At 40.6% G+C, this 19,321-nt stretch overlaps 1 protein-coding gene across 1 annotated transcript in view; it reads left to right on the plus strand.

Moving 5' to 3' along the window:
• The window catches only part of GPATCH1 (G-patch domain containing 1), a 73,257-nt gene that overhangs the window by 7,334 nt on the left and 46,602 nt on the right, over positions 1 to 19,321 (plus strand). The window contains exons 2-9 of the mRNA XM_007954340.1: positions 6,001 to 6,135; positions 7,552 to 7,637; positions 10,088 to 10,248; positions 10,777 to 10,874; positions 11,451 to 11,509; positions 12,111 to 12,353; positions 13,357 to 13,504; positions 16,179 to 16,258. Coding sequence (XP_007952531.1) covers positions 6,001 to 6,135; positions 7,552 to 7,637; positions 10,088 to 10,248; positions 10,777 to 10,874; positions 11,451 to 11,509; positions 12,111 to 12,353; positions 13,357 to 13,504; positions 16,179 to 16,258 — 1,010 coding nt within the window. The remainder of the gene's footprint in view (positions 1 to 6,000; positions 6,136 to 7,551; positions 7,638 to 10,087; positions 10,249 to 10,776; positions 10,875 to 11,450; positions 11,510 to 12,110; positions 12,354 to 13,356; positions 13,505 to 16,178; positions 16,259 to 19,321) is intronic.

The raw sequence follows: 19,321 nt of genomic DNA on the forward strand, positions 1-19,321 counted from the left end.
CTCAGACCACCTTTCTCTTCACTTTCTCCGTTTGTTCCCCAGCCACCTTGCACAGCCCGTGCAGTCCCTGGCTAGCTGGGTGATTTTTAGGTTAATTCTTAGGTCCTACCACCACAGGAATCTGCGAGAGCGCTGTCTCTTTAAAAAATTGAGTTCCAGTTTTTTGACATTCTCCTGATACTTGTCATTTCCTTTTTTTGATCCTAGTCATTTTAGTGGGGAGAGGTGAAATGGTATTTCCCTGTGGTTTTGATCTGCATCTCTCTAATGACTAATGGAGGGGGGAAGTCTCTGGGTGGCACAAATGGTTAAACACTTAACTACTGGCTGAAAGGTTGGTGGTTTGAACTTACCCAGAGGCATCTTGGAAGACAGACTTGGTGATCTGCTTCTGAAAGGTCACAGCCTTGAGAACCCTATGGAGTAGTTTTACTCTGAACATGTGAGTCAAAATTGACTTGACAGCCACTAACAACAGTAACAGTGACTAATGATTTTGAGTGTTTTTTTCATGTGCTTGTTGGCTGTTTATGCACCCTCCTTGGTGAAATATCTATTTAGTTATTTTGCCCATTTTTTGATTGGGTTGTTTGTCTTTTTGTTGTTCACTTATAGGAGTTATTTATATGTTCTGGATATTAAGCCCTTATCAAATATATGGCTTTTCCAGATTTTCTCCCAATCTATAGGCTGTCTTTTTGCTTTATTGAGAAAAGCCTTTGATGCACATCCTGGTTGTATTTTATGTGTTTGAAAACTGTCTTGCATTTTTTCTTAGATATCTCTGTCCAACACTCAGTATTCTCAGTTCCATAAGAAACTCAGTTTAAAGTCCCCTCACTCTCCTGAGGGTGCCCTGATTTGTCAGAACCCTTTTCCACAGTATGGGACCAGAGCAGGACATCACTGGTATGCCCCTCGTTTACCCTGTTTTTCTTTGATACAGCGCAAGATTACATTAGCTTTACAGGCAAGCACATTACCCTGTGATCTCAAAGAATTTGTTGATGAAGATCTTTTTTATTTTTATTTTTTGATAAAGACCTTTTATTTGAGAAGTTTCAAATTTAGTTGAGAACAAAAGTACAAGTTTACAAGTGCTAAAGTATGTAATGTAGATAGGAAACAACCTGCACGGGCTGACAGGTGATGCTTTAGAAGGAAGAATAGAGTTACTTGAGAACTCGTTAAAGTTTAGGTATGCAGGGAAAAGACTTGGTGCAACATGCACAGATGGAAGTTATTACAGCAGTGTCAGACAGCGGTTCATATCCTTTCTACATTTTGGTTTCACAGTTCTCTTATAAAGTGATGGTTATAATAAGTCATCCAATGATGATTTGACTTATGTTTTTCTAATTTTTCCTCTTTTTATGGTACGCAAAAGCCGAAGTGAAGCCAAATGGCCTAACCATACTGTTGAAGTGGAAGGAATGGATATTTGATTTGTGATTTCTTTTTATGATCTAAAAACATCCTTTAACTTCTCAGTTTTTGAGAATTAGTTTACTGTTTTCCAAGCACTTTGAGGTTTAAATGCATTCTGACTACATATCGCAACGTAACATACTCGACCAATAATCACTTTTACTCCTTGCTTTGAAGTTTGTTGATAGGTTAGACAAACATTGGTAGAGAATGAATTCTATGCCTTAATTAATGCTGCTGGCTCTGACAGAAAGTTTTTCTGGGTAAGAATTAACCAGGGAAATGATGTAGCTGCTATGGAAAACAGTTTGGCAGTTCCTCAAGAAGTTGAACATAGAACTACCATACGACCCAGCAATCCCAATCCTAAGTAGGTAGATGTTTACATATGTATATGTTTGTATATATGTATAGATATGTATGTATGCATGTATGTATTTATATATCAAAAAGAGTGGAAAGCAGGAACACAAACAGAAATTACACATTAATGTTTGTTTTAGCACTATTCACAATAGCCAAAAGTTCAAACCTCCAACCTTTTAGTTAGCAGTCATGTTCTTTAACCACTGTGCCACCAGGGCTCATAGGATTGCCGTGAGTCAGAATTGACTACACTGTAATGATTTTGGGTTTTTTGTTTGTTTGTTTGCATGTCAGTTCATGAGGTGGAATAATTTGCAAAGGGTTAGTGGTGATGGTTGCCCAACATGATGAACATAGTCAGTATCACTGATAAGTACATTTTAATATTGTTGAATTTGCAAATGTTTTGTTGCATATATTTTATCACAGTTTAAAAAATGATAATCATAAGCATATTAATAATGAAAAACAGTAAAAAACGAAACAAAAAACCAGGGAGCCTAGAACTTTCTAGACACATGGGCCCTCTGACCTAGAAGAATGGGGCCTCCAGTACTTACCTCCTCTTTCCTTAGAGGTTTTCACTTGTGTCTGGAAGACTCCCTATCCCCAACTCTTAATTTTAGAACCATTTTCTTTCTCCTCAATGCTCTTACTCTCTACTTAAAATTGTCAATGGTTTCCACCACCCACAGAACATACGATGACCCTGCAGCACGATGTTCAAGGCCTCTGCATTTCTGCTTCTGTCTTCCACTCCTTCCCTGTTCTCCAGTCAGACTGGACTACTTTCTCGGTGTACCTAATGTTGCTTTTTGATTCCTCTTTTTGTTTACTCATGGAAGTTAATGCCTCTGTTGGGAATTACATCTCAGTCTGCAGCTATCAGAGTTCAGCTCATCACTGATGTCCTTGCACATTGGCAAAAGAGTTCTGGTACACACAGCAGTCTCCTTTGCTGAGCTCTGAGTAGCCTGAGATTAGGGGTGGTGAGATTGTGCTTAGTTTTCTACACCCACAGTATGAAACAGGGCTGTTTCCCTGGCAAGGCCCTCAGTAAACTTTACATTGGGAAATGAGTGAAGGACAGTATGGGTGGCATCCCTGACTTGGAGGCAGACAGAGCTGAGACCTGGCTTCAGCTCTGTGCTTATTAGCTGGAGACCTCAGGCCAGTTGCTTAATCAGGGTGTCCTTATCTGTAACAGTGTGGTAAATGAGATAGTGTATGTGAAAGGAGGGGAGTATTATAGGACCTGGCTAAAATGCCACATCCTCCCTGGAGTTTCCCTTGTCTTATGCTTAGAGGTGGGCCTCCCCCTCAGAAACCCTGTGGGACCTCGTTGGCTGCACTGCTTGGCTTTCATCACCTGCCACCACAGGTCCCACTTACTTGTCTGCAGATCTTATCTCCCCTTCAGATCAGAGGCACTTCAAGAACAGAATAAGAACAATGCCTAGCACTGACAGGCCCTACCCTCTCTCACCTTAGTCCAGTGGTTCTTAAGCCAGGGTGATTTTGTCACCCAGGAGACATTTGGCAATGTCTGGAGACATTTTTGTTTGTGACAGTCATCCACAGTTGGCGTGGGGATACTGCTGGCATCAAGTGGGTAGAGGCTAGGGATGCTGCTAAGCATCTCAGTGCACAGTACAGGCCTCTCAACACAAAGAATTATCCTGCCCTAGCTGTCATTAGAGCTGAGGACAAGACACGGGGCCTAAACCAGGAATCGTGCCGGGTGCACATGCCATAATGGAGTGTGTGTATGGAGTGTGTGTACTGCATTCCTAAGAAATAGTGAAAATCTTGGATAGTGGGACCAAAGTTGTAGTTCACTTCACTAGAGTGAAATGAAATTGAGCTACTATATATATACTGGCCTTCACTATGCCAGGTGTTAGCTCTCTGCACCCGATAGTTAATCCTCCTCACCACTGTACAAGGTAGACTCTTATTACCATAATTTTACAGTTGTGGCGACTGAGGTTTGGTGATTAAATAACTTCCTTAGGGTCACAAAGCTAGCAGTTAGGGTTGTTGTTGTTGTTGTTATGTGCCGTCAAGTCAGACCCGACTCATAGCGACCCCTCCTTGGGTTTCCGAGACAGTTAGGGCGGGGGGATTTTAAACTCAGATCTCTTGGTCTTCAGAACCTGGGCTCTTGATTACCCTGCTGGGGTTATATTCCAGGAATGACCTAAAGACTTCCGTGCTATGGGTTAGAATTTAGGACTATGGGGCTTGAAGTTCCTTCACTTTTTGTTCTAGTTTCTAGAAGTATGAACTAGCTTAATTATTGAAGTAACTATTACATATGGACTTTAGTATCTCATGTACTGTACCTAGTAGTAGTAATAATAGCAATAGTAGCTAGCACTTTTTTATTGTGTGTCCTGTTCTTCTAAGCACCTTACAGGCATTATCTTATTAACTTGCATAATAATAGCTACTACTGTCACTGTCATCCACATTTTACAGATGAAGAAACCGATGTGTAGCAAGTTTAAGTTGACCTAAGTCTTGCAGTTGGCTTTGAAATCTAGGGCACTGTGACTCTCAACCCTTATGTATTAACAATTTTTTAAAAAGTAATTTATTATTATTATTTAAATTGTGATTTGGGTGAAAGTTTACAGAGCAAATTCGTTTTCCATTCAACAGTTCTTACACATTTTGTTTTGTGATATTCACTTAGTGCAATTCCCACAGTATAATAGCTCTCTTTTTACTTCCTCTCTGTGGTTACCTTTTCCCTGTGTCCTTCTTTCCTCCGGAGCTCTGATGGCACAGAGCCTAAGGTGTTTGACTACTAATCAGAAGATTAGCAGCATTCCTGTCCTCTGAGCAAATGCTGCCCTTCTGATCTCCATGGCTGATTGTTCTAAAGAGTGTTCCTACCTGCAGTAATTGTTCACCTTGTAGGCCTGTTTATTGTTTGGCTGGAAGCCATGAGAATGAGTTCAGTTCCAGCTCCCAAGGGTGACTAGGGGCCATGGTCTTGGAGGTTTCACTAGTCTGTATCAGACTAGTAAGCCTGGTCTTTTTTTTTTTTTTTTTCTTTTTTCTTTTTTTTTTAAATGATTTTCAGTTTTGTTCCACAATTTTCTCTTATTCTGTCCAGGATTTCCTATTTTGATCCCTTTCTGAGTGGTTGGTAGTAGTAGCTGGGCATCATCTAGTTCTTCTGGTCTCAGGGTCATGTAGGCTGAAGTGTGCATGGTCCACTAGTCCCTTGGACTAATTTTTTCCATGTGTCTTTGATTTTCTTCATTCTTCTTTGTTCTGGGTTAAAACAGACCAATTGTTGCATCTTAGATGGCCACTTGCAAATTTTTAAGGCCCCATTGATACTCACCAAAGCAGGATGTAGAAACTTATTTTTGTGTAGTATGTTAGCCAAACATTAATTATTATATAACTTACTTTATGTAGTGAAGCTTTGAAAATAACTTTATGATCACTTTTTCCTTTAAATAAATTCAGAATCTTGAATTGGCGTTGATAAAATTAGGCAGTAATTTGTATTATAGTACCTGAAACTTTAAACCTAAGGAATTTTTAGACTAGGCTGAAATGTATTAAATTCCTTTTGCCTGTGTAATGTAGCAACAGAGCCCTTTTTAACAAAATAGGAAAAGGAATAAGTTTAAAGAACAGTAACTATGGAATCAAGAGATTGTCAGAAATAAAGCACTTTTAAAACCTGGGGATTATGGGCCACTACCAAAGGAAGAATTCTGGAGTCAGGAAATGCTGTCTAGTTCTACAACAGATATATAAGTATTCCTCCTGTCCCAGACCTCTGTGGGTCATGTGCGATCCCGGCATCTTGCCTTCTTTATTCCTGGGAGATTTGAACTCTATCTCTTTGATACCTTTCACAATAATTTGGTTTTCATAATGGAATTCTGGGAAAAAAGCAGGCCAGTTTTGCCAAAACACATTTTTAGTATCATTAAGGAATGCTTACATTCATCTTGGAACTATAAAGAAGCTTGATAAAATATATTATTTTTTAAAGCATGTATGCTACTAAAGTATAGGATTAGCAACTTAGTTAAAATGGTTATAGTTGAAGTTAGAAAAAGTGAAAATTTATGGTTAGGAAACAATATTTTCCCTAAATGCTTCCTAACCCACTAAATGTTTGTCACTAACCCACTTTCCCCTTCCTTCTTTCCCATTCGCGAACATTCTTTTTAGGTGAAAGACCAAAGAAACCAATTCCGCTTCAGGATCAGACTGTCAGAGATGAAAAAGGAAGGTATAAACGATTTCATGGAGCCTTCAGTGGAGGTTTCTCTGCGGGATATTTCAATACAGTTGGCTCAAAAGAAGGTATGACTTTCCTATTTATAGCCATTAAATTGCTAAAGCAAATGATTGAAATATCAGAAGATTCACCCTTTCCCTTCTTTAAACTTCTTTAAACCTCGTGGTGTATACGCTGTAGTCTTGGGTGTTCTTTGAATGTTTGGAATGTTTCCAGAGGTAACTTTTTGATTGTTCATTGATTACAACTTGAAGGTGAAAGAGTTTTCTTCTTCTTTCTTTAAAACAGACGCACTCTAATCAGATGATTACATGTTAATAATGACTTCCATTTCATCATGTCTTGCTGTGTACAAAGTACTCATGCAGATTTATTCAGTTAAACATTGACTGTCTCTCGGTCCCCACATGACGCGGGGGGCCTGTGTCACAGCTCTTTTGGAGCCGAGTCTGCTGAGGATCAGAGCAGTTGAGGAGCCAACGTGTGGGTAGAGAGAGCTGTAGGTGGAACCACGAGTGCTGCTCTACTAACACTGGGGACCACAGCACCACTGCTTAGGACGTGCTCTCAACCTGCACCAAGTAAATTAAAATTTTCACATTATGCAGTATAATAAACTCCATATTGCTTAAAGTACTGTGCTTTCTGATGGTTTAACATAGTGTTTTGGTTACCTCTTGTGTTGCTCTCACAAAAAATACCACAGGTGTAGATGGCTTTTTAACAAACAGGAGTTTCTTCTTTTACAGTTTAGGAGGCTAGAAGTCTGAGTTCAGAGTGCCAGGCTCTACGGCCTCGACCTTGGGCTTCAGCTCTGCCTCTTGTTCCTGGCCCACTGGAGCTAGAGGCATCTCTTAACTCAGGCAGCTGCTGGCTGCTGAGGCTGACAAACCCAAGGTCGACAAGGAAAATGGCACAGTCCCTAGCAGAGCAGACAACATGGCAGGCCACTGGTTCAAGTCCAGAAACAATCCCAGGATTGGCAGACAACATGTCAGGCTGCTGAGTGAAGACTTAGGTACATGCAGGGTCCAAGGGTGCCAAACAGCTCAGAGACCTTTCTCAGTGCTTCTTATAATACTGGAAGCAGATCACATCCTTAAGGCAGCTACTCAGCTGCTCCAGTAGATTCCACCATGGAGTCGATTACCAGTCTCATCGTGGGGAATAACTACATCCATCTACTCAGCCACTCATAACTAGGCCCAGCCGGGTTGACACACAACTTAACTGCCATACATAGAAATATTTTTTTTAACTGGAAGAAGTCGGCTTTATATATCTCAGTTATGATTAGAAGATGAGCTGAGTGACTCAGGTAACAGTTAGTAGGAACAAGATGCTATATAGAAGTAGCCCTGGGAAGTAGCTACAGAGTTTGTAGTTATTGGGGGTATCAAGTCTGTACATGTTATGTAATTACCTCATTATAAACCAAAATACTAGCAAGGATTGTAAAGTTCTAAATTCTTTTCTTTCAGGATGGACACCAACTACCTTTGTATCTTCACGACAAAACAGAGCCGACAAATCTGTTCTTGGTCCTGAAGATTTTATGGATGAAGAGGTGGGTGTACAGCACTTTAATTGCCAGTTAGCCAGTGAGATGTGTGTAGTTCATTGTAGTGACACTTTCACTCGCCGCAGAAAGTCCTATGTGTGATTTCCTCTTTGTTTGTAAGGTGTTATCTCTTACATATTTGGATAACAGTGTCCTGTACATAAATGAATTTTCACATTGGAGTAGCATTTTATGCTGGGCCAATTTCAAAGTAAGGAGAAATCATGTAGGGAAATATTACTTGAAAAGTCCTCAGATTGTTCTAGATGTGTGGTATCTATGGTTCTGAGTCTGGAGCCTTCTACAGTAACTCTTCAGCTTGAGAAATAGTGAATAAATGACTAGACTAGAGAAAGAGTGAAAGGAAACCACATGCAGCTGTCTGGGGCACGTTGTCAAGGGAAACACTGACCATCAACTTCTTCAGGGAAAATGAGGGGTTGTAACGGTTTCTAAAGAGTTACTACCAACCTGTAATTTTGTTTTAAAATTAAACTTATTACCTTAATACCTAGTCATGGATTCATATGTGGTGAAGATTGGGAAAAAAAAATATCAGTATGCTTTGGGCTTTCAAGTAAGAGAAAAGGGTAGGCCCCCTTCTTATTTGGCTAGGGTAAGGAAACAAACCTATAAAGAAACATATCTCATGTAGCAGGAAGTCTACATGTCAATGTGAGGCCCCAGGTCCTCTCCTGTCAGTCATCCTCTGTCTGTCAGCTTGTCCTCAACTAGCTGTCCTGGTTGTAGTAGTGCTGGGTGGCACATCCAGGATAATACTCAGTGGAAGGAGGACTTTTTTCTTGGTGTATTTTCTTGTGAGTAGAGAAATCTTTCACAGAAGTCCTACAGTATACTTTCCCTCACATCTACTTGGGCAAATTGTTTCACATGCCCATTCCTAAAGGAGTCCCTGGCGAGGGAAATAGGGTCAAAATGACTGGCTTAGATAAGACAGGAACGCTTCCTCCCTCTGCCTGTGCACTGACACTGGGGTGGTCCACTCAGTCCTGAAGCTTGTGTCAGCACAGAGGAAAGCAGGTGCCTGGACAGCGTCAATGCTCTGTGCAGAAAGAAGGAGAATGGCTGTTGGAGAGATAGCCAGCAGTATGTGCTCCAGTAAACACAAAAGCACTTAACTCAAAGCTTGTCACACAAATCCTTACAAATGTTTGCTGGTTGTGAATCTAAAATTTGCTTCCTTCACACTGATCTTTGACCAGTTGTCAAGAAGAACTTGGCCCTTACTTCCTGTTTCTCCCAGGTTGGTAATAGTGCCTCTTGTGGCCCCACTGAGCAGCCACCATCATGCCCTGCCCTTGGCCACTGACCTTAGCTTATGTGAAGATGCTGTTCGAAAGTCAATGGGTAAAGTCAGCCACTCCTCTCTTGATGCCTAACTAAATTTTGTAGTTTCAGCTTTTTTTAAAAAAAATTGTGATTTGGGCGAAAGTTTACACAGCAAATTGATTTTCCATTACAACAGTCCGTGCACATTTTGTTTGATGACATTTATTGCAATCCCCATAATATGACAGCTCTCTTCTCACTTCCTCTCTGTGATTACCTTTTCCCTGTGTCCTTCTTTGCTATGCATTCCTGCCCTCTGATCTATCTCCCTGAGCAAATATTGCCCTTCTGATCTCACACAGTTGATTGTGCTAAGGAGTGTGCCTACATAGTATAGATGTTCACCTTATATGCCTATCTATTATTTGGCTGGGAGCTCTGGTAGCATAGTGCCTAAGGCACCTGACTGTTAACTAGAAGGCTAGAGGTTCAAACCCACCAACCATTCCTCAGAAGGAAGGTTGGGCAATCTACTTCCGTAGTGATACCGCCTCAGAAACCCAAGGAGGGGTCGCTCTGAGTTGGGTCCGACTCGATGGCACATAACAACAACAACATTAGTTGGCTGGAAGCCACAGGAGTGATTTCGATTCCAGGCCCGAAGGGTGACTAGAGGCCGTAGTCTCAGGGATTTCACCAGTCTCTATTAGACTCTATTTATTTATTTTAAACCTTTTCCTCGACTTTTTACAATAGTGAACTAAGACAATATTTGTCCTTCTGTGATTGACTTATTTCACTTAGCACAGTGTCCTCTCCATGTTACACAGTGTTTCACAGATTTTACATTATTCTCTAGTGTTGCATAGTATTCCATTGAAATTCTTTTTAAAAATAAATAAAACTATATGATGTTGTTGTTGTTGTTATTTGCCGTCGAGTCGGCCCCTACTCACAGCGACCCCTCCTTGGGTTTCCGAGGCAGTATCACTACGGAAGTACGATTGCCCAACCTTCCTTCCGAGGAGTGGCTGGTGGGTTTGAACCGCCAGGCCTCTGGATAGCAGTCAAGTGCCTTAGGCACTATGCTACCAGAGCTCCCATGTGTCATGCTTAATTATGTTTGCAATAGAAATGTACATAATTCTGTTTGAATGTTTTTTAAGGATCTTAGTGAATTTGGGATCGCACCTAAAGCAATTGTTACCACAGATGATTTTACTTCCAAAACCAAAGACAGAATACGAGAGAAGGCCAGGCAGTTGGCAGCTGCTACCGCCCCTATTCCTGGAGCTACTCTGCTTGATGACTTCATAGCACCAGCAAAGTGAGAATAATTTAACTCTGACTTTTCTATTCTTGGCATTACCTCTTTGCATGATTATCTTAGAAGAGAAAACTTTTTCGACCAGCTTAGTGGATTAGGGGACATGGGCAAAAGGGTAGCGCCTTGTTGCATGGAACTGAAGAGATCCCTCTGCTGACCATGCTACTGGCGCTCGCAGAAGCTGGAGTGCTGTTAGGAAGTGGGGTGGCTGTCGTCTTGCCCCCTCTCTCACAGACCTTGTGAATTCTAACCTATCTGCCTCATTCTTCCTGATTTTTTTCTGCAAACCTCCTTATTTTGTACCATGGCATGTGGCCTGATGTGGCAGCCTCAGACCTTCCTGGTATTCCAGGCTACATGCTTAAGAAAAACTGTCCAGAGTCTTTATGTGCTCAATCCAAATGCTCAGAAGAGAGGCTATCTGACTGACTTCTCCAGTTTAGGTGTCCAGGAACGCAAAAGCTGGTTATCTTGTACTATTCTCTAATGTTATTAGAAGAAGTTCATGCTTAATGCTTGCTGTCCTAGATTATCTATTGGTTTTGAATTGCTGAGAAAAATGGGTTGGAAGGAAGGACAAGGAGTTGGTCCCCGAGTGAAGAGAAGACCACGCCGACAAAAACCTGGTATGTATATAGACTGTCATTACTTCTACAGCGTACTTTTTAATGGCTACATGTTTCTAGAAATAAAATTGCTAGGTGAGGAGGTGTGCCTGTTTTTCAAGGCATTTTATGTATAATACGTAATAGCTTTCCTGAATAATCAAAGTAGTTTATATTCCCGCCAGAAGTGTAAAAAGTTCCTGTTTCCCATCTTCATCAATACTTTTTTCTTTTAATTTTTGCTATATTGGTAGAGAAAAATAGTATCTCTGATACTGTTCAGTATCATTGTTTTCTGTGTACTCTTGCCCTTACTCTTCTTAGTCAGACTGTGAACTCTTTGAGGGCAGCAATCGTTTCTTGAAAGGGCTGGGGCAGTAGAGGTTACTCACTGAGCATATTATTGCCAGCATGTGGGTGGAGAATGGGCTGATGGCAAACAATTCTGGAGTGATCATCCTCTGACCTGAATGCTGTAGCACCTTTTATAAGCTCAGTGAAGTCACATGGCAGCCATGTACATCTGAAGATGTCAGTGAGCTGGGCTTTTATATTTCCAGTCACTTATGACTAGTGCATTTGACGTATCTTTTATAGATCCTGCCATAAAAATCTATGGCTGTGCTTTACCCCCTGGAGCCTCTGAAGGATCTGAGGTATGATATCAGATAACTGACTTTCCATTTGGTTCAGTAGCATTTGTTACTTTATGAGCATGAAGTTTTTGGGTCAGAAATAATTTAAAACAAAACACACACACACAAAAAAAAACCAGTCAAAATCCCATTACAATGAAATACCCATATTCTAGTCAGGTAATGAAAGGGCCTTGGTGGTGTAGTGGTTAAGGCCTTTTACTGCTATCCAAAAGGTCAGTGGTCCAAAACCACAGCTGCTTTGCAGAAGAAGGATGAGGCAGTCAGCTTCCATAAAGATTTATAGCCTTGGAAACTCAGTGTGGGTTGCTGTGGGTTGGAATCAACTTGATGACAGTGAGTTTGGTTTTGGTTTTTAATCAGGTAATGTGTTCAGCAACATGCTAGCACCATAGATACCATGAGTGTTCAGATTCTTAAAATGGAGTTGTGTTAGCATCATTTGTTCAGGGATTTGATTAAGTCATTTGTAATAGCATAAATAAAGATTTGCTAATTCTTATATTTGTAATTAATCACTGCATTTTCAAATAGTATTTGACAGGTTTACTTTGGGCCACAGAGTGACTCACTTTAATTCGACTTTAAACATTGGAAACAGGATGAAGATGATGACTACCTGCCTGAAAATGTGACCTTTGCACCCAAAGATGTCACACCTGTGGATTTTACACCTAAAGATAATGTACATGGGCTGGCTTACAAGGGCCTGGATCCCAGCCAAGCACTGTTTGGAACTTCGGGAGAACATTTTAATCTTTTCAGCCCAGGATCTGAGAGGGCCAGCAATCTTCTTGGAGATGTTGGACTAAATAAAGGAAGAAAGTTGGGAATTACAGGCCAGGTAAAAACGTTTCTGTTTTATAAATGTGAAACCATTGAAAAATGAGTATACTTTGCTTATTATATGTGCCCCATAGTATGCCCACATTTTTCATTGAATAAATGAAGGCTTTGAAATAGTTACATTTTCCTTAGGATCTTTTCTGAAGATATGTAAAGCATACATCCTTTTGATTTTAATAACTTGCTCCTGAGACCCTGTCACTGAGTAGTCGTGGTGGAGTTTGTTTGGTCCCAGGAGTGAGAACCACTTTCCTACGTACTTCTGGGGTTGAGCAGAAAACCATGTTTACTCCTTTGATTTAGTTAATAGTCAAATTGAAATCTGCCTGAGCTTAGGTCTAAATTTTCCTACCTCTTAGAGACTATTTCCTAGTGCTGCAAGCCCCAAGCTGTGTACACGGGTTTAGTTTTCACTCAGGAAACTTGCTTTTTACCTTTGGAGAGATGGAGAGCTTTTATTGAATAATACATCCTCTCAAATCAATTCAAAAGTTTTCTCTTAAAATGCATTTAGAAAATGGTTGCTTTGTTATTTCCTTATTACTTTTTCTTTTCTATGTGGGTTTTTTTTTTTTTCCCAATCCTTTTCATAAAAGCTGAACTTGTTGGAGGTCATTCCCCACAGAAGATCAGGTGGCCTTCTGGTCTTTGCTGCAGCACTGGCCCAGGCAGTGTTGCTTGGTGCAGGAACATTTCTCCCTTTCTCCTTTTGGAGGTCCCACTTCTGCCCCTGCACTCGCTTCTGCTTGGGTGTGTCCTTCATTCTTGTTCTTTGTGTTAGAACAATGTGGCTGCTGCTGGAGTTAGAGGACAGCCCAATGCTGGAGGCTGGCGTTTGCTTCTAGTCATTATTTTCTAAGACACTTGAGTGTGTGTTATTCTGGGATTCTCTTTGACTTCTCCCATTGGTTTCCTTAAAGTGCTTAGGTGGTCTTTTCATTGTGGCATGTGGCATGCTTGGAACCTGTAATTGCTCACTTTGAAACCTTGTTTTTTTGAAGGCTTTTGGTGTAGGTGCCCTGGAAGAGGAAGATGATGATATATACGCCACAGAAACTCTAGCCAAATATGACACCGTTTTAAAAGACGAGGAGCCTGGAGATGGGCTTTATGGCTGGACAGCACCCAAGCAGTATAAAAGTCAGAAAGGTAACTCCATAGACCCACAACCAATGGTAGAACCAAATGTTACAATATCAGAAAGAAAGGATTATAGGATTGACGCTGGAGTGTCAGACTTCACAGAGTAGGTGGTTGCTGGTCAGAGATGTGATGTGAGAAACAAGTGAGAGGAAAAGAGACCTAGTGCTGGAAGTAAGACAGATGCAGGATTTAGACCAGGCCAAGGCCAAAGGCACCTGTTGAGAGGGGGCCAAGGTAGGGAGAAGGCATAGGCCTGGGATTAGAAAGCAATCAGTATATAGACAGGTACTCATGTTGCAGTCACAGTTGGCAGGGGGTTATAGGGAAGCAGTCAGAGCTTGGACTGGTGGCCAGAGTAGGGAAACTGAAGCAGTGGAACAGAAGGCCAGGCTTGGGAACCAGGTAGCAGGTATACTGAGAGCCTGCAGCAAGGTGGAGCTAAATGCCCAGCCTGTCTCCTAACTTGAGTCCCTGACCTCTAGTGTGCTCTTGTTTGCGATAGGGATGGAGATCTTACACAACCTGAATTTCAAGCCACAGTTAATGGGTTCAGATTCTGTGGTTCTAAACAGGATTCGGTTTTTCTTTTCAGAAAAAGTACAGGGAGGAGATGGTGTAGAGTAGGTCTTAGTAGCATCTGATTTGAGTCATTTAAATCTGGATTTAGATCCAGACTCTTCACTGTCCAGCCATGTGACCTTGGGCAAGGCTCGAAACCTCTCTAGGCATCACAGTCTTCATTTATAAAGTGAGGATAAAAATCTGCTTGGGTTGTGAGTGGCCACAAAGACTGAATGAATGGCAGTTCCTATTCTTGTGATTATGGTAATAACAACCTAAATTCAGTACAGGAGGTAAGACACGATAGAAAATAACCTATTCAGACATTTTGTAACTGTAGTTAGATAAAAGTTTGCCTAACTCTTGTAAGATACATCTATAATATACCTGCTGAAATAATCAAAGGATTACCGAAGAAGATATAAATGTAAGCATCACCCCCAAGAATAATGTTTATTTTACATTTCTAGACAAGAAAAAAGCAGGTGAAAAACAGTATTTAGAGAATGTTTAACTTAACGATTATGAACACAAACCCTGGCGACAACTGCCTGGGTTTGGCTTTCCCCATTTATTAGCTGTGACTTTGCCCAAGTTTGTTTACCTCTCTGTGCCTCAATGTTCTTGTCTGAAAAGTGGGAATGACGGTGACATACCTATTTCATAGAGATTTTCATGTATGTGAAGGGCTTAGAACGTGCCTGGCACACAGCAAGCACTGTGTAAATGAGAAGTCTCTGTCATCATCACAAAGAGAACCAAGCGTTTTATACAAGGCAGTGGGAAGGGTATGTATCTGAGTATTACTGGGGGTTACCCTGGATGGTGGGATCTTGTTACTGTTACTTGCCATCACGTCAATTCTGACTCTTAATGATCCTCTGTGACAGGGTAGTAATGCTCCATAGGGTTTCCTAGGCTGTAATCTTAATGGGAGCAGATTGCCAGGTCTTTTCTTCCACAGGCCCACTGGGTGGGTGCAAACCATTGACCTTTTGGTTAGTAGTCAAATGCTTAACCATTGTGCCACCTGGCCTACTTGGTGGGATCTTAGGCTGCTTTTATTTTCTTCCTTTTGTTTACTTGCATTTTTTGATTCTTTTACCAAGACACTGCATTATTTTTTATAATTTAAGAAGAATTAATAGAAAAGAAATTTCTGGGTTTTAAAAGAATACAAAATACCAAAAATATGAAATTTAATTCTGAATGATAGATTTTTAGGAACGTTCAGAAGCACAAAGAATCATCTTGTGGGAGAGATAACTACATGGTGGGGTATTGTTATCACCTGCTGAAAATCTCAGCCCTGCTCTGCAGGGCAGGCAGAAGTGCCTGGCTCAGGGCTAAGCACCTGCCTTGTGTAAGCACTCATGGTTATGTGCAGAAGGGGCTTCTTTGCCACAGAAAATGCAGTTTGTGCATACACACTTTTGATATAACTACTGTGTGTGGAAAATCCTTGAGAATTGAGGGGCCATTGTCATTGGGTTGACTCTATGACCAGCAGAAATCCTTGGCTTCAAGTCCTAGTGCCTTGGCTGTTCAGTTTCCTAAGTCTATGATTTTTATCTCTTGTTGGAATTCATTTGAAAAAAGATAAAAGTACCTTTTAATTTATACTAAGATTAGATTACAAGATAGCCTAGCTTTTCATGTCTTATTTGTATAATTACTCAGGAAGTTGACAGGTGGTCTCCCAGTGGTTTTCCCACCTACTTTTAGAAATGATTCTCACATAGTTATGATTATTATTTTATCCATATTTGACCTTTTCATTGTTTTTCTTGAGGCCTTTTACTGCACTGAGTATATTTTTTGGTGACCCTTAGCTTAAGGTCTGAGGGACGTTTTCTAAAATCATTGTGGAGGTACCTGTTTTGTAGGGCCATACCCTTGAGTCCTGGGCAGCCTAATCATCTGAGAGTAGTGTGGGCTGGGCCACCAGTCACTGAGTCAATAGAGGTGTGAGCGTTTAAATGCCTTCTTTCTGTACTATCTTTGAATGATATCATGTGTGACATGTAGTATTTATGTTCTTAGAGATAAACTTCAAATGGCTTCTGTCTTATTCTAATCTTCTTTGCCTCTGGAGTTAATCAGTTATATCGTTTTGTAGAACCAGAGAAAGATCTTCGATACATTGGCAAAATTTTGGATGGATTTTCCTTGGCTTCTAAATCCTTATCATATAAGAAAGTAAGAAAAACTTTATTATTATTTTTTTAATGGTTTTAGTGTTTAAAATATTTGGTGCTATATAGTCTATTTATTATATTAACAATTAAAAAACAAGTAAATCATATTTTCAGAAAACAATAGCCTATTTAGTAGTAATTGTCCAGGGAAATAGTCTATATTAGAAATGTCAATCAGTAGCTACATTACATTCAAAACCCAAATTACTAATCTTTTAAATTCCAAATTCAAGTGAGCTGTTATTTTCATTAAAAAAGAAATATGCTAAAAATAGGCATGGGAATGAAATTGATATAATTCTACCCAGACCCAACCCAATCCACTTGCCGTTAGTCGATTCCAACTTATGGTGACTCAGTAGGACAGAGTAGAACTACCCCATAGGGTTTCCAAGGCAGACTGCCTCATCTTTCTCCAGCAGAGCAGCTGGTGGGTCCAAACCACCAACCTTTTGGTTAGTAGCCGAATGCTTTAACCACTATGTCAGCAGAGCTCCTGATACAACTCTAGGGGCAATGTAATTTAAGGAAAAATATAAAACATTTTTTAAAATATATTTTTATGTTTTAGGTGAAAGTTTATACAACAAATTAGATTCCCATTCAGCAACTCATATTGTATAAAACTTGAAAAAAACCATAATAACTCATGGTCTTGACCATTAGCCAGTGTGGGCAGGGTTCCCTGAACCTCTTGCAGAGAATGAGTGGAAGGGAGAGAAGCCGGGTGTACATGGGTCAAGTCTCATGGAGTACTCTGAATACCATTCCAGATCATTTTGTATTTGTGAGATTTTGTTACAGCTTCATGTGAAAATCTGCTCTTAGGCCAAGCAGCTGCCCCGCCAGGCAGGGCCTCTTCCTTTAATAGTCATCTAAGCTCTTGCTCGCAGCACAGGTGTCATTACCACATACTCTGGAGTCAGTTGTAGGTGTGAGGTAGCTCAGGAGTTGTGCTGGCCTTTTGCCTTGTTAGCATTCCTTTTTCAGATCATTCCCCACTTTAATGAACTTTTTGTTTTTCATTCAACCAACATTTGTTATGTATCTCTAAGGCTAGGCCTCCAGAAGACAGGAGCCTAGTGGGCAGTGTAACCCCCAAAATTATATTTGATACTATAGTGGCTTTAATTTGTTTAGTTGTGTCACATAATGTGTTGTGACAGTGGACAGCTTAGCCTGATGCCTAAGAGCAGTGGCACTAGAGCCAGGCTGCCTGGGTCTCTAGCCCAGGTCTGCCACTCACTTCTGATCACTGTGGGCATGTTATTGACCTCACTTGTTTTAGTTTTCTGATCTGTAAAATGGGAATAATAATGGTACCTACCTCAGAGTGTTGCTGGAGAACTAAATGAGTGAATTTATGTCAAATAAGTAGAACAGTGTCAGGCACACAGTAAGCTACTATTATTACCAGATATGGCAAGCAGCATTAAAGGAGAATGTGAGTTTTTGCCTTTATGAAAAGGGAGCATAGTTTTTTATTCCTAAAAAAAAATACAGGGAACATAGTTTTTAAGAGGTTGAGAAGTACTCACTTGACTCTCAGGATTTAAGGATAAATAAGACTATGTCATAGCCCTCACGTAGTTCCCATCCTTTGAGGGTGCCAGACAGGCAAATGCATTGTAGTGAGGTGGTTGTTCCTGTTAACTGCTCTTGAGTTGGCCCAACTCATGGCAACCCCATGCATAGCATAATGAAATGCTACTTTGTCCTGCGCCGTCCCTGTGATGGGTTACTGACCAGACCATTGTGATCCATAAGGTTTTTATTATTGACTGATTTTGGGAAGTAGATTAACAGGGCTTTCTCCCTAGTCCATTTTATTCTGGAAGCTCTGCTGAAACCTGTTCATCATCATAGCAACTAGCAAGCCTTGGAGTGCCATAATGGGAGACAGTGTCCTGGGGGTTCCTAAGGAGGCTCTTCCCTGGAACAAAGCTTTGGGTGTGAATGATTCAGAGGAGGGCTCATCTAGTAATTCACAGGCAAGTTTTCTAAACATGGTTAAAACTCAGCCCCTGGCACTAAAGGTAATGAGTTAGCATGGGGAGAGAAATGCTTTGACTCTAATGGCGCATATAAAGAAGAATCACGTGCACACACCCTTTCTGCCATGCTCCTCCTCCTGGTGTTTTGTGTGGCAGTAACATGAGAGTGTTTGTTAGCTGATGTGGGAGTCCAGGTGTTGAGAAAAGGTGATCAGGCCAAGATTTAAAAAGAAAAAAGTTAAGTAGATGAAAGACAATTATTTTTAGCAAAAAGAATTGTACAGAATCTCACCTGAGGGTGTCTCCCCTCTTCACTCCCTGCCTAAGCAGGGCCCAGCTGTGCTGACCAGATTTCCCAATGATGACAATAGTGTTTTATGGACTTTCTTGCTTAAGTGCTGAGTTCTCAACCCAGGCTGTACAGTACAAACAAATACCTGGGGGACTTGGAAAAGTACAATTATACCAGACTTTTTGGGGAGCATGAAACATCAGTATTGCTAAAACTCCCCAGCTGAGTTCACGTGTAGCCCTATTTGAGAACCACAAGCATAGAGGGTTCACTGTGGCTCTGATTCCAGAGCTGAGTTGACTCCACTCTAGCTTTCAGAAAGATTGAAATCCTAGTTAGTGGCTTAACTAGTAGTGTCCATAAATATGTGTTTGTTACACCAAGAGTGAGGAGACCATTTAGTGCATTCATTCATTAGGGTCTTTTTACAATTAAAAAATATCTAATATTTTCTTGACTTTATCGGTTCTGCCATCATTAATGCCTGTCAGTATTGAACATATCTGAATTTCGTAAATAAGTTTCAGTTTCAGTTCAGTCAGCTTTTAGAATATCTCAGATCCAAAAATTGGTCCTGAAATAAGTCAGTCACAAAAGGACAAATATTGCATAACCTTACTTACATAAAAGGACAAGAGAAAGCAAATGTATAGAGAATAAAGTCTATTAGTGGTTACCAGGGATGAGAGAAAGGGGGAAAGATGTGGTTGACCATGATGGAAATATAACATTGATTAAGGCTGGGTTACACAGTTGATTATGGTAATTGTTGTCAATA

The sequence above is a fragment of the Orycteropus afer genome, unplaced genomic scaffold (genome assembly GCF_000298275.1).
Source record: "Orycteropus afer afer isolate SDZICR_OR568_19922 unplaced genomic scaffold, OryAfe1.0 scaffold00459, whole genome shotgun sequence".
Lineage (NCBI taxonomy): Eukaryota > Metazoa > Chordata > Mammalia > Tubulidentata > Orycteropodidae > Orycteropus > Orycteropus afer.